The sequence below is a fragment of the Strongylocentrotus purpuratus genome, unplaced genomic scaffold (assembly GCF_000002235.5).
Source record: "Strongylocentrotus purpuratus isolate Spur 01 unplaced genomic scaffold, Spur_5.0 spur5_scaffold_2, whole genome shotgun sequence".
NCBI classification, from domain to species: Eukaryota; Metazoa; Echinodermata; class Echinoidea; order Camarodonta; family Strongylocentrotidae; genus Strongylocentrotus; species Strongylocentrotus purpuratus.
Genome location: NW_022145605.1, coordinates 41,593,331 through 41,609,782, shown reverse-complemented (window position 1 = coordinate 41,609,782; position 16,452 = coordinate 41,593,331). Strand labels below are relative to the sequence as shown.

At 37.7% G+C, this 16,452-nt stretch overlaps 1 protein-coding gene across 1 annotated transcript; it reads right to left on the bottom strand.

Moving 5' to 3' along the window:
• Window positions 1-7,614: 7,614 nt before the first annotated feature.
• LOC583211 (stromelysin-3-like) lies at window positions 7,615-15,709 on the bottom strand. The gene is made up of 8 exons (XM_030991308.1): window positions 15,703-15,709; window positions 15,200-15,255; window positions 14,737-14,830; window positions 11,603-11,836; window positions 10,915-11,160; window positions 10,340-10,444; window positions 9,104-9,268; window positions 7,615-8,525 (listed from the first exon to the last, which is right to left on the bottom strand). Exons 1-8 carry the CDS (start codon window positions 15,707-15,709, stop codon window positions 8,170-8,172), a joined length of 1,263 nt encoding a protein of 420 aa, XP_030847168.1. The 3' UTR covers window positions 7,615-8,169.
• Window positions 15,710-16,452: the final 743 nt, after the last annotated feature.

Sequence of the window (16,452 nt, the reverse complement as noted above, 5' to 3'; positions counted from 1 at the left end):
CTTCATGTTCTTATTTCAATTCTTCCCTTCTTCTTTCATTCTTGTTCTCCTTCGTCTTCGTCTTCTTCTTCTTTTTCTTCTTCTCTTCTCTTCTTCTCCTTCTTCTTCTTCTCCTTCTTCTTCTTCTTCTTCTTCTTCTTCTTCTTCTCATTCTTCTTCTTCTTCTTTTTCTTCTTCTTCTTCTTTCATCTTTTTCTCTTTTTAAGGAGGCACGATCGCTCAGTCGGTAGAGCAGTGGTCTCGTAATCCGGTGACCCGGGTTCGAAACCAAGGCGATGCGCTAGTGCCCTTTGGTAAGGCATTAAACCTCATTACCAGGTCCGTCGGAGATGACCTAAAACCGTCGGTCTTCTGGTTGCTTAATCACAAGGATTTATTGCTTTCTTAGCTGTCAGGTAAAAAAAAAACACCCACTAATTAATTTTTACTTGTTGTCCTTCATCATCATTATTATCGTCATCAGCATAATCATCATCGTCATTTACATTTATCGAATAAGTTGTTCCCTTTCCGCATACAAATATCGCTGATATAAAAGCTTACTTTCAGATGTTATGACGATTTCCATCGGTATGACGTCATCAATATCACTTCTCATAATCCTGTATCGAGACGGCTCCGTCCAGTATACTCTCCTTTCCAATGCATCAACAGAGATATCAGAAGTCTCACCTTTGTCTAACCCTAATATACGCTTATAGTAAGTGGTTAAGAGAGTCTCTCTGGGTTTAAGTTTGCTGGTGTAAATGGAATCCTCTGAGGCGGAGAAGATGTATGTTCCAGTGGCTACAGAGTAATGGAGAAAAAGGTAACATAATTACCAGAATGAAGAACATCTCGATATCACACCTTGGTATTAATATATATATATATATATATATATATATATATATATATATACATTATATATTTATATATCTACCTATCTATCTACTTTCCTCACTCAATGTCTATTTACTTGTCTATCTAGAGGTGTCATGATGGTCTAGTGGAAACGTCGGCGGACTTTGGATTACATAGATCACGATTCAAGTCCTGCCACGGCACTAATGCCCTTTGCCAAGACATTAATCTACAATTGCCACTCTCCATCCAGGTGGTAAATGGGTACCCACTAGTACTCTTTTCACACTGGTTTTGCTTAACCCCGTACTGCCCCGTACTATACTTAACCCCGGACTATTTTGTTTGGCTTTTCACACACGCTGTTTTTAGTCCCGTACTAGCGCCTATTCCGGATTAAGAAAATTCACGCTGTTCTCACTGCAATTCGTTAACCCCGGATATCGTGAATGTTATGATTGGACATACTTCGCATCTGGCCAGCTGCGATACGCTCCATTGCGTAGTACCGGACTATTTTTCGTTTCTGTTCTCATTCATTTGCTTGGCACCGCAATTGCGTGGTTAGCCCTGCTATTTTGCAGGGTTAGTTAACCCCATACTATAGGTAGGGTTAGCCAACTTTAGCCCACTTTGGTAAAAGCCAGTCTGAACAGAAAGTGGAATAGGCTTAACCCCGTACTATAGGTGGGGCTAAGACCCCCTCCCCCTTAACCTCACCTATAGTACGGGGTTAAGCAAAATATTGCCAGTGTGAAAACAGTATAGGATGCCAACATTAATGTGGTTGCATTGACATGTGTGCACTTATATCGGAATATTCCCCAGGAAGCGGGTAAGTGCTTTACAAATGTGATGGTTATTATAATTATTATTATTATTATCATTATCTGTCTGTGCATTTCTCTTTTAAGATAATGTGATGCCAATTAATACATTTATAAAAAGCTTCAGGGATATCCAAAACCAATGTTATTTTAATGAATTTAATGTATTTACGAAAGTGACACGCAAACGATTTCGAAATACGAACGACATAAAACGCCTAGCGTGTAACTTCATCTAAGTGCTATATGTTTTTCAAGAGAGGGTGGGGGGGGGGGGGGGGTGTAGTCATAAAATAAAGTTTTTTCTGTTGATATAATTGTTACCTGGTCGAACGCAACGTGAGTACCAAATGTGACCAGGGAGGATGCTGGTTCCAGGTCTAGGAGCTGGACTGAAAGAGACTTTAGTTCCTTGAATTTTGGCACAAAGCTGGTCGGAGCACATGCCGTTGGCTCCTGAAAACAAGCATGCCGGAATTATTTTTAAAAAATCGATTGACTTGCTGGCTTGAACCTTTTATAATTCTAATTACTATCATGGATCTTCTATGAGAGAACGTTAAAAAAACTTTTACAAAGCGTTACAAATAAAGTTGAGTTCTGGTCATGCAATTGCATTGTAAAAAAGGGTGTGGAATCAGTCAGAAAAGGTTGATTATTTAGCAAAGAAGTATTGGTGTGTACTGCGAGGTTCTGGAATCATCAAAATGATAAGAAATTAGGCCCAGTGTAGGTAATGTTACAAGCACTGTACACAGAAATATATGGGACTACACTATATGGGACTGCATAAAAATCCGTCCCGATTTTTATGCTGGTATATGCCATTTTTATAATATGAAGGCGTTTGAAGAAACATGCTTTTCAGGGAGCATTTTTTAATCTGATGGTCTTCCACACTTGCACAATATCAATGATAACGCTTACAAATTATTTTTCACCTGTCTCAGAACTGAACCTTCTCTTTAACGCTCTTCTGGCTCTCAACACATTTTACAAGCCGTCCTATTAGACATCAAATACTTGAATAGAGTTATAGATTAGAGGTGACGTGGTCGAGGCAAGTGGATACGACATCGGACTGTGGCTCAAATAGTTCACGGTTCCAGTTCCGCCACGGCAATAATGTTCTATGGCAAGACATTAATCTGTATTTGCCACTCTCTACCCAGGTGTTAATACGGTACTCAGTAGGATGTCAACGTTAATGCGGTTTGATAATCACACGTGAAAAACGACGCCTTGCCGAAAGAAGATGCGCAGATTAGTTTATCTCTGTAGGCCTATGCATTGATGATGGATTATCATTCTATTACTTGAAATATCTCCTGTTTTTCTGATTTATTGTTTTCCACAACCATTACAATTTAGACAATAAAGCAAGATTATAGATGTGCATGAAATTGTATCTTTTAATTTGAACATTTTTTTATTCCAATAATGTCAAAAATGATTTTAACAGTGATGGGCATATATGGGCACGTTTTAATAATAATAATAATAATATAATAATAATAATAATAATAATAATAATAATAATAGCCTAATAGCCTAATAGTCCACTCCAAATTTTATTAAACCGAAACGGAAATTCTTTTTGCCCAATTGATCGTGAGCCCGGCGGCCACTGAGCAGCGCCAGATCGACGTTGCTCTATCCCTTATTGTTGAACGCCAAACAAGGTAGCAACAACTCCCATCTTTTAACGTCTTTTGGTATGACGCGGCCGGGGTTCGAACCCACGACCTCCCGGTTGTGAGGCGGACGCTCTACTAACTGAGCCAACACTCCGGTTATACCTCTTTAAAAAAAAAAGTATTATGCCTATCATATATTTTTTCTTCATATTTTGGTGAAATAAATTGCTCTTACGTGTATGGGACGAACGAAGGAGTAATAATCCCAGCTGGCAAAGGAGAAACTGGAAGCAAGAATGATTAAATAGAATAAACAATAAACATTAATGTAAAGAATGATTTTTCTCGCTTCCTCATGTTCTACGTCTGATGGAGGAACCTATACGATTCGTCCTTCAATACAAGGCTACAATGACATCCAGTCGAGCGCACTGATCTGTAGGGAAAATCCCTGCAGATCAGTGGTCAAGAGGATTAGGCAAATGTATTGTTTACCTTGGTTCTACAGACTTCGAAATTGGATCGTTAAAAGAACTACGAACGACAAATGTCAATAAGGCATAATTATTTAATTGATATTGATGCCAGTGTACAGTAAACAATTTTTGTTTGACCAATAACAAGTGTTCTCAAGTAAATGAATTCAAAGCTTCATTTCGCGGCTTGATGTAAATTTCAATTCAATTTTTATTTATTATGACAAAAAAACAGTACCAACAAACAGACTAAAAGCAGTCCGAAAACATTCATAGAGCCACAATTACCACCCCACCACCACCACCACCACCACCACCACCACCACCACAACAACAAACGTACGTTTGGGCATATTTTAAATTAATTTGTTGTCTTTGATGTCGTCTTAGAGATGAGTAACTTACCCTTTTTAAAGACATATTTGCAAGTAAGCAACGGAGACGAGTACATATAATATGATTGCAATGACGATGACGATGTCGTGTTGTTGATGTCTTTGATGATGTTTATGATGATGACGACAACAACGATAATGATAATGGTGAAGATAAGGAGGAGGAGGAGGAGGAGGAGTAGAAGGATGGTGGTAATGACAACAACGACGACGGTGATGATGACGATGATAAGGTGACGATGATGGTGATAATGTTTGTGACAAGTTAAATCACATGAACTGTAGATATGAATGGTTAAAGAAGGCTGCCACAAGGAAACCACTTTCAGCAGATTTAAGAATTAAACTATTTCAAATAATTGTTCTCCTTTCGCATGCTCCTTCAGACTAAGTCACTAATCTGAGATGAATCTATCATAGTAGATGGATTTCATATCACTGACTTTACAACTGGTAACACTCCTTACAGCTTTCACATACAGAATATCACTTATGAAATATTAACCAAACCCTTTTATTTTTATTTTACGACGTCAAAACGGCGCATGAAATCCTTGGAATTACTACTTGGTTGATCAAACTGGGTTTATATACAAAGTTGTATAGACCATCAACCCATAATCATGCTATACTCTCTAAACAGGGGGTGAGGTGGGGGGGGGGGGGCAGGGGGGGGGGGAGATACTCCACCAGGAAAGTGCATCCCACCCCTCCCCTACCCCCCCCCCCCCAAAAAAAAAAATGCATAGCAAGTAAAAGTAAGTGCTATATAACGCGCTCTGATGTGCTTCTTCACGCAAAGTTTCACTATTGAAACAATATATTAATCTTGTGACACTCGTCGAACTAAATTAAAAAAAAGACAAGTATAGATATTACGATTAACACATTAAAACACATGCCCAACTACGGAATGCAAACATTATTATTCACTCTGTGCCTAAACGCCCCCAAATAATAATATTAGCTTACCAAGGGCAAAGTTTTATACTGCAAGGTGCAAAATATTCATATGGGAGGTCGGGGGGATATACATTCACATACCCTTCTCCGCTCGCTCGCTTTAGCTTCCTCTAATTTAAGTCCTTTCCCTCAAGTGAAATCGCAGCCCCTGCCTGTAAGATATCCACTCAAGAAGCCCATTGTCAAGCGTTTTTAGTGTTTTGCATTAATTAATCATCGTGAATACAGCAGCATAAAAGGGTCAAATATACTCATCAAGTAAGGGTCAACGCACGACCTACTTTATCATTCTTTCATCTTAGGGGTAAATCGCTAAAAGGAATGAGGTCAGGTCAAGTGATTACATTGTGAAAATCTAGAAGCAACTGAAAAGGGTTTTATTGATATATACTGTGAAGTTTTTTGTTATCTTGAAAATGATAAGAATTGGACTCAATATTTCTAAAAGATATAGATACATACATCAATGTATATTGCCATTTATACAAACATGAATGTGTATAATGGACAAGCACACACATGGTCATGGTCCAAACTCTTCAGCTATTTCTTGTCATATTTCGAATTTGAGGGCATTTAAAAGGATAGTTGAGTTATGTTGCAGAGGGCGCTACACAAAATATCTTTTTTGTGAGAAAATTAAAAACTGAGTGTCAAATTTGACAAAACATATAATTTAGATATCAAAATCATCTTTGTTTGATCAAAATCGGTTCAGAGACGGCTGAAATATCAATAAATATAACCATTTTTAATATTTGTGTACCACCACAAATATTAGATAATTTGAACTAGCCGTTGAAAAAACGAAATAGCGCCTAATACGTTTTATTCCAGCCAATCCCGATGTTGGCTTTTTCGTCTCGGTTATAATACGCACAACCAACCGGCCCATGTATTGTTATTATTGGACAGGTGGTTATCTCATCAAATCAGCTCTCAAATAACATAAGAAAATGGTCACCGATTAGGCATTGTATGCTATATAGAGGGCGCAATGAAGCTACAAGCAGTGCAGTGGGCCTTTAATGTTGAAGATTCGTTCAGACACGGCGCGGTGACCCGCCGCAAAAAAACTCGCCGCTCGCACAACAAAGGACTTACATTTATTCACTGAGCTCTGAGTAATGGTAAGCGTATTACACCAGGGGGTATTTCACAAAGACTAAGATCGACATTTAGTTGGACTTAACTATAGGAGGCCATTCATGCCATTGGTTGCCCTCACCGTTACGATCTTTAGATAATGTTTTTTCCTTCGATAATGAATTATTTAAGAAAGGTAAATTCTGTAGATTTGTGACCATGATTTGTACGTCCCTTGAGAGACCAATGCCAGTAATGTAATCACCATCATCTTCAGAAATAACAATAAAACAACAAGAAAACAACGAAACAAACATTCTACAAGTGACTACGTCATCATCATCATCATCACTATCACCACCATCATTATCATCATCATCATCGTTGTCGTCGTCTTCGTCATCATCACCATCACCACCACCATAATCATCATTATCAAACTATCACCAAAAATACTCAGTGTGTCAGTTCGACAAAAAATGTGGCATCACCTGAATTAAAATTATTAGAATATTTAATATGAATGCAATAACAATATAGGCCTTATTTCACAATAACTTGTACTTCTAATATTGATATTTCTTGCAATATGTTATTTATTTCTAAGTAATCTAAAAAAGAAACAGAAGTAAATATCTGTACTACTGATACTATACTACTACTACTACTACTACTACTACTACTATACTACTACTACTACTACTACTACTACTATACTACTACTACTACTACTACTACTACTATTACAACTACTACTAATACTACTACCACTACTACTACTACTATTACTACTACTACTACTTCTGCTACTCCTATTACCATTACTATTGGTACTACTACTGCTACTACTACTACTACTACTACTACTACTACTACTGCTACTACTACTACTATTAATACTACTAGGCTACTCCCATATGTACCACTTTGTCCATTCTTCAAAACGAATGAATGCAAAGTCAAATAAAATTTTAGTACTGATACAAATAAACTGCTAAAATAAATAATACGTTATAATAAATACTCCAATAATTTAATATGTGCATGTAGCTGATACTACGCCTTAAATAGCAATCACCAATAAATAGGTAAGCATATCTTCGCTGAAACTGCGATATAAATAGATTATGAAAAGAAGCACACATTTCTAAAATAAAAAAAGTTTCGTCATGATTTAGATACATAAATAGGAAGTATATTACATGATATTTAGTTTCAATCAAGAGGCTGGGAGTTATAATTGCATTGTATGATTATGTCCTTTGATAAATACAAGGTGTTGTCTTCGTGAATGAATAAAATAGGAGCCCAGGGCCGGGGAGCGTTTCACAAAACTTGTCATCAGTGACAAATGAGAGTTTTTGTTATAAGCTACTGAAATCCTTGCTTCTGATTGGTTATGGCAGCAGATTTGTCACTGATTTTTGTCATTTATCATTGAAAAAAGGCTTTGTGAAACGGGACCCAGGTATAACTCTCTGTGCTTGGTCTCTTCTCCCTCACCCATATGACAAGCCGTCTTAACCTTTATTTCTATTTCGTGTTATCAGACACTAAAATTCTTGATATGTCAAAACGGCTTGCCATACGCCCATATGAAAACCTGACTATGTGGATTGCTCTTGATCCGGGTGTGTGTGTGTCGTATTTCAATGTGGTATGAAGAATTTAGTCTGATATGAAACCACGTCGAACGCTCGAATACACTTGGTATGAATTCAAAAAATATTAATATATAATTCAATAAAGTCATTTTGTTATCAAAGTCTCAAATGTTTATGTCTGGTTTATAGATAAATCTGCATCGCTAGCATCTAGTAGGCAGGAGGATTTTGTTGAACTTAAATAAATAAGTCTCTACTGGTTTTCAGGTATTTACAAATGTATCTCAGAGAGTCCAAATGTCCGACTGGTTTTAGTACTCGCCAGCACTATATTCTTCTCAGAAAGATCCGCATCCTATCCAATCTTTAGAGCGGGATTTCCGATAAGCACCCACCATCTTGCTATCTTCAAATCTCCAATAATTGTCATTCTTAAAGAAGTACGTGGTGCCGTTCCGCCCTTGCAAAGCAGCATCTATGTTTGCCGGTACCCCCCTCCAGTGATGGCGAATCTTCTTAGACCATCCGATGTTCAGATCATTCTCGAAGAACTCATAGTAGCGACCACCTTTGAGGATGTATATCTTGCCGTCATCGATCAGAGCAGCATCGGTCGAGTGGGGAAAACTGTTTTTCCTGGGACGGGGGAAACCTGGCTCCAGCTGCTTCCCAAAGAATCGCCAAATGTTGTTACCTAAGGAAATGTTACGAAACAGGAAATAAGTTGGAATTTTGTAGAGCTAGTAAAGAATGCAAACATTCTGTACCGAACTTCACAGACTAAGAAGGCAGGGCGATGAGACGGAATCAGAAATAGTTTGCCATTTCGCTAGTACTAGTGACGAATACATACATGATGTATCAACATTTACGACATCTTATAACGTTAATAAGCCTGTCTTTTATTGCTTGGTAATACGAATAATAATCTGAGTTCATAGCGCTTAATACATCGAAGGTGTCTCTAACCCTTTACAGAATATTACCATTATATTCAGGACTGCTCGCACACACTCTGTGCACTTTCTCCCCTCCCCGGGGAGTATTCAATCTAAGTGCCATTTTACAGATTTAAAAAATGCTGAGCAAACTAGAGTCGAAAAACTTGGATTGGGCTTGGATTCGAACCCTCAACCCTTGGATTGAGAGTCAAGTAAACGAACCACTTTACCATGACACTTGAAAAAAAGAAATATTATATGGACTGCCATATGATAAAAACATTTCTGTGATTAATAATTCCAAAATATATTGTTTTTCATCTGTAATCACCTTTGAACATGTATGTCCTGCTCCCAGCAGAAACAACGGAGTGCACGTTTGAGGGCGCCCCACTAAAAACATTGTTAGTCTTGGTCGGGTACCCTTCCACGACTCCCTGATCGTTGATCGCCCAGACGAAATGCCCTTTGAATGCGTACACGACATCGTCTGGAGCTACAGTATAATGAAAAAGGGGTAACGGAGATTGGAATATAAAACGTCATGCACTTTGCGTGTGTATAATATGAGGTTTTGGAATCATCAAAATGGAAAGAAATTAGATAAGTTTTGCTGACAGTTAAATGTAGAGTGCACAAAAAATATGGGACTACATACACAAATGTGGCACGAAACTTTCGTTCGAATGCTTCACCTATTTATTGTCATAATATAATATGTGTGGGCATTTGAGGAGCAACTTTTTTCAGGGACATTTTTTCTAGGATATTCTTCAAAAAAGAATTCAAAAGCTCAGAACGTATTTTTCACATGTCCCGGAACTCAACATGCACTTTGAAATATTATTTGCAGTGTGTACGTATATAAGAAAAAGCAAGAATAACAAATATATATATATATATACCAACAGATGCTACTGTAGTGAAGAGTTGATGTTCAGAGCGTTTTCGTATCTTCTCGGAGATAATAATTAACAGGTTGTACAGGTACCCATTTATCATCTGGTTAGAGAGTGGCAAATGTGTACTTATGTCTTGCAAAATAATATTAAAGCTGGGCTGGGATTCGAACCCTCCACCCTTAGATTGAGTGTCAAGTGAATGATCCACTATACCGAGGCACCTTAAATATAAACTTGAGTTCTGGTAAAAAAAGAAAATGAATTCTCACAGAATCTAACGAAACTAACACTGAATGTTCAAGATTACAAATAAATGTCATGTGCCAAACAATTTTGGAAGAAAATGTATACTGGCTGAGTAATGATCATAGAAAGATAAGGAAATCAGGGTAGTACTAGCCCTGACACCATGTGTGTTGTCCCATATACATCTATCTGTGTAAGTGATTGTTACTTTACTAAGGCTCTGCCAAACTTATGATGATTGTAATGACTCTAAAACCTTGCATTACACACCATTACTTACATGCTATATGATCAACTTTTCTGATCCATTCCACACCTTTTATTTCACAATGCAATCGCATTACCAGTACTCAAGTTTATCTTTAAATTTCTATGTTGGGAATCACATTAATTCACATCAAACCTATTCCTCATCTTACCATAGTATGTAGCGGCATCCCATGGGCTGTCACAGGCAGGTAGTTTCTCAATATCACTGGTCCCAATTTCTAGTTTAGTCAAAGTAAGATCAACATCTGGATTACCTAGTCATAGGAAGCAACGAAAACAGCGATCGTTTGTTACAATATTCTTCGTATTATTATTACATAAAATATTTTAAAATACGTAAAAAAACTGCTGGGATAGAGAGATGCTATTTGTCTATGGATGTACACAAATATCTGATTTATATGATTTGTGCACCTATTTTCATTTGTTCATAACATAATACCATTTCTCTCCTCCCCTATCTCTTTCTCTCTCTCTCTCTCTCTCTCTCCATCTTTCTCTCTCCTTCCCATTTCTCTCTCCTCTCTCCCCTCCCCCCTCTCTCTCCCCTCTCTCTCTCCCTTCCCCTTTCGCTCTCCCACTCTCTCTCTCTCTCTTTCTCTCTCTCTCTCTCTCTCTCTCTCTCTCCCTTCCCTCTTTTTCTTTTATTGATGTAATCTATTCACGAGGAGGAGGTACATACAATGCAGAGGCAGAGATAAGTGCATCAAAATGACTGTCTTACCATACAGGTACTGAATGCCATCTATATCATCTTGGTGCAGGTTAAAGTCCTCCACAAAACCGTTGTAAATAGGACTCATAACAGCATGGGAGTTGCTGGAATGACCCAGTCCGAGTACGTGGCCGAACTCGTGAGCGGCTACGATGGCGAGGTCGACACCATCCAGTGTCATGACCGTGTACGTTTCGTCTTCGTCGAAGTGAACGATGCCATGCGGGGGGTAAGACGCGTGCGCGAGATATCCGCCTGTCGTAATTAAAAGAGAAAACGGACATGGAGAGACATCCGTCAATTAAGTGGGAAGATAATATAATGCCCTTTCGCTATCATAATGAAAGTAGTGCACTGCATGACTCATTCCCTATGGCTACTGTTGAAGGAAATAAAGGAGGAATATCATCAATTATTGTAAAAATTACAACATTGATTTTCTTTTATAGGATTTAATTTTTAAGATTAGATATTTATCTTTTGTCTTAAAACCAGATATTTTGTAACTCTTTAATAATGATGATAATATAAATAAAGAATGATTTTAACTTTCACGAAAGCGCGACAATTTTTAATAGTAAATGTCATTAATTCATGGATAATAATAGGATAAGTATAGTTAGGGATACAATATAGATCGGAATCGCTTGCATGACAATCTTGTAAACCTTATCTTCTTCCATTCGAGACTAATTACCTGGTCCATCAAACTGTTTCAGCTCCATTGGGTATGCATCATTGTGCTCATATCTTGTTACGAAGTCGATAACGATGTCGGCAGTGGCGTTTGATGACTCGGTAATCAACAACGGAGACACATCGTCCCATAGTTGGAAAGCTCTTCTGATAGCGTCTTCGGTTTGAAGGCGAGAAAGATCTGGAGTGAAGCTCTTGATATGGTACGTCAAGTTGTTCTTCGTCCATCTTCCTCCTGTATGTAGATAACAAAGTAGAGGTGTTGTGGTCTAGTGGATTAGACACTGGACTGTAGATCACAAGGTACGAGGCTCAACTCCCGGCCCGGCATAAACGGTAATCTACGTTTGCCACTCTCCACGGCAGGTGTAAATGAATAGGCTTACCTGATATGCCTGAGCACTAATTACTTTGGTGGCTCGGCTATAATGAGGGTACTAATGTCTATTTGCTTAGCATCATGAGCGTCACTGCTTGACGGATATGTAAGTGACTAACCATTTGAAAGAAAATTGATGTCTCCCCATTAGAAGAAGAATAATGATTTGAATTGATTTGATTTGATTTATTGGTTTCTGCATCTTTTTTTCATCAAACATTTTCATGAACATAATATGGTTTGATACAATATGTTAAGTGTATATAATTTTATACAGATAATAAACGAATTTAAGCAAATAATACATAATTATACATTAGATGCAGGAGGGCTACGTAAATGAGCAAAGTAGCTTGACGTGCCCGCAGCCCTCAACTTAGATACAACAATACAAATACAAATAAAAAGAGTGACTTGCAGAGAAGAAAAGGAAAGGGGAGAGAAGGAGCGTTGGTAATAATACAATAAATCTCATACATCTGCTGATTGAATGCAGGTTCATTCATGAATGACTAAACGATGCTAGGTCATGGACGATTACACATAATTGTATAATATACAGTCAATGTACAAACGAACATGAATACAGTACAATTGCACACGACAGGATCAATACTTAGACAATAACATAGTTTTAAAAGAATACAATGTCCTAAGGTTTCTTATTACAATGGGCAGAGAGTTCCAAGTGTCTGGGCCGGCGTGTCTAATGGATTTGAGAGCCAATGCGGTTTTTGGATTTCTTAAATGGAATTTTTCAGTTTGCCTTGTAGGATAAGAGTGGATGGTTTTATTCAAATTAAGCAATGGGGAAAAGTATGAAGGTAGTAGACCATAGGGGGGGGGGGGGGGGTAGAGTGCACATTTTTTTTTGGCCCTTGGAAATTTGCACCCCCCCCCCCTTGAGCGCCAGGGGGGGGGGGCCCATCCCCCCAAACAAGCTAAAAATCACGTGTTTTTTTTCCCAGGGGGCCGGCCCGCCCCCTCCCTCCTTGGATCCGCCACTGCTTGGGGCACTCCACACGTTATAGATACTAATTCTGATTCATTTGAATCATAACATACATATTGTTTTCTATTTGATAAATAATTTTTTTAAACCATTGTATAGCAACACCCCCTCAATCTGTAGTATTCAAATTTACGTATAAGTATTGTATGGTCAAGAGCGTCAAATGCCTTGCTCAGATCCATGAATACTCCAATAACATGCTTATGATCAGCTAAGGCATTTGACACTCTATCAAATAATTGTAACAATGCTAACTCCGTTGAATGAATTTTTCTAAAACCATCCTGATTTTCATACAACAGTTCATTTTTTGTTAGAAAATCATACAGTCTATTATAAGTCAATCTTTCTAAGACTTTAAAAATACTTGGTAAGCTGGAAACAGGTCGGTAATTTGAATCTAGAGAAGGGTCGTCTTTTTTGTATATTGGAATTACTTTTGCTATTTTCAGTGAGTCCAGAAAGACTCCTGTTGTAAGTGATAAATTACAAATGTGTACTAGAGGCGTTACAATACTTCCTGTTATTTGTTATAAAAAGTGCGTACTCATCTCATCATGACTACAAGAATAACTTATTTTCAATGAGTTGACAATATTCAAATTTCAACACATAGGCATAAAGAAGAACGATTTATCACATGGATTTGAAAGGAATTGTAAATTATCTGAACCATTGGAATTTATTTTCGATGCCTGAACAGGGCCTACATTTACGAAATACTTAATAAAACAATCTGCTCAGTATGTCTTTAGAGTCTGAAATTGTCTGACCGTCATTGTTAATATTAATTTTTGACTTGGTCTTTTGCTTTCGAAGACTTTCTTTTATGACTTTCCAGGTAGATGCCATATTGCCGTTAGCATTTTCAAATTCTTTTACATAGTACATTTTACGAGATTTATTGATGTTAATTTATTCCTATAACATTTATATTCGTATTTATTCTCGTTACTTGGATCACGGAGACTACGTTTGTACAATATATTTCGTTTCTTAATTGAACGAAATATTACCTTCGTTATCCATGGATTGTGTGGTTTTCTTTTCTTATCATTTTGTTTAGTCTTTGGAATACATCTATCAGAGTGGGCTGAAAATATATTAAAAAATAGTCCATATGCAGTATCAGTTTCATAATAATAATGACAAATGGATGTTATGTAGAAAGGTAAGACATCAGTATTAATATTGCTCTTCTTGCGGGTATTCCAGTATTTAATAACTCAGCTCTTTCCATGTACGCATATATATCTTGGTGAAGAGTGACACATGTGGATTATTATATTACCAAAGGACATTAGTGCCGGGCTGGGATTCGAACCCTCAACCTCAGATTGAGTCAAGTGAATGAACCATTATACCTTGATACCCCCAATCTATATAGGCAAACATGTAAATGAGATTTTCCCGTATCGACACTTTGTTTTGATAATAAATAAACGATGATAATGATTGCTGTTTTATGTTACAGGAAAAAGATGTGGAACGAGAGCTATAGAAAAATGCAGGCTTCTTGTATTTCAAGAGTTCATATCATCCATAACACAAGGTGTTTTTTGGTTGTCGTGCTCACAGCATTCCAGGAATTCGCGTACTTAGTACCAATTTTACTAAACCCGGGTAGAAAGTAACAATGGTAGATTAATGCCTTGTCATAACACTCCAACTACGCATCCCAGTAGCTATGCCACTTTTCTAACCTATATCTGTAGAACAACATAAAAAACAGAATTATTCAAACCTTTTGGCGTAAATCTTCCCAGGCCCTTGGTTTCGCCTGGCAGCTGATCGCTCATGTCGATATCCATCATGTCTTCTACGCCGCATCTCTTGGCCTGTAGGAATTTTAAGTGTGTAGTTTAGGGTTGTATTCGGTGAATCATGAATACCGAACGTACGAGAGGCGGGGTACCGTACGGGGCAGGGAGCTGAAACTCCCCGGGAATTGTTTAATTACCAATATTTAGGAAACCGTCACCTCATCCCGGCACCTCATGTCTCAAATTCTTATGAAGCTATAAGTATATTTCTGTGGTCGAATTACATATTTTACTATCGAAACTTGTCATACTTATAAAGGACATAAAATGGTACACTTTTATTCAAGTTATGCATGCATATATTGACCGATATTTGAATAAGAACTATAATCATAACTGTTATGATATGATGCCTGAAAGATAATGAACATGATATAAACTTACGTTGGGGGTCAGCCCTGTTTGTTCCTCAAATGAAGTTTCTGTCGTTTTCTTCCAAGCTGGGGCCGATAAAACACGAGACACGCAGCAAAATACGAACATCGATAGAATAACTCTTGAGCTCATTTCAGATGGTAATAGCGCGATTCAGTTGCAATGAATATGGTGAATACAAATGATGTCAGACTTTAAAGAATGCTAGAGTTTTATTTGAACATTTAAATGCAACACGAAGAAAGCGTTGTAAAAGAAGTTAGTACATTGTGTTCATATTTCGTTCATGCTTTACTGTAAATAAGGTGAAAACGTCAGGGACATGCAAACATCTATTAACAGAAATGGCCTTTGATTTATATATATCTCATAAAAATGTTCAAGTGCTAGATTCGCTGTATTGGCAATCCAATGCATGATTTAATCGTTTCATGTTAGTTTACTTTCGTTTGATATTCCCTATTTATACACAGAAATACAGCGGGTAAAGCCACTGAATACTTCCTGCTCACCCAACATGATGACGTTCAGTTGTAAATAAGTCGAAGAGGGGAAAGTAAAGAACAGTTTATTTCAGTCGTTTGACGTATACGTTCATGATCATAGGCTGATCCAGGGGCGTGGGGGCGCACGCCCCCTTATTGCCTCAAAAAAAAAAAAAAAGACAAAATCTAAGAAATATTCACATAAACGTTCAGTTTACTCATTCAGAAATGCCTCAGAATGTACCATAGGCATAGAGTATCTTAAGGTTCAAATATTTCAGGGACCCTCAATCAGGCCCCGGGCCCCACATCGTAAAGTTTTTTTTTTATTAGGTTTTAGGGCAATTCAGTAAAAATTGACTATTTATGCCTTTTAATGCTTCGCATTTTTATACATTTCACGCCCACCCAGCCCCCCCCCCCCGGAAAATCCTTGATCCGCCCCCGATGATAGTATAGGAAGTGAATCTAATGGGATTATAAACGATCAAACAAAACGTGCCCATGCATGCCTGTTGTTTATTCATTCAGACGTTTCATCATTAGATCACATACCATTACAAATCGCTTTTGCATACTTTGCTATAGTACAGAGCACATGGGTGAGTCTCTTAATTTAGACACTAGGGGACTTTAAGATTTACACGACGGCATAGTGTACTGCTACGTGTGACGACCTTTTAAGGCACAGTGCCTTAAAAGGACGTCACACGTAGCAGTCCACGCCAATCTCTAAAAGTCCTTATTATGTTACGCTTGACGGTTGGCAAGGGTTTG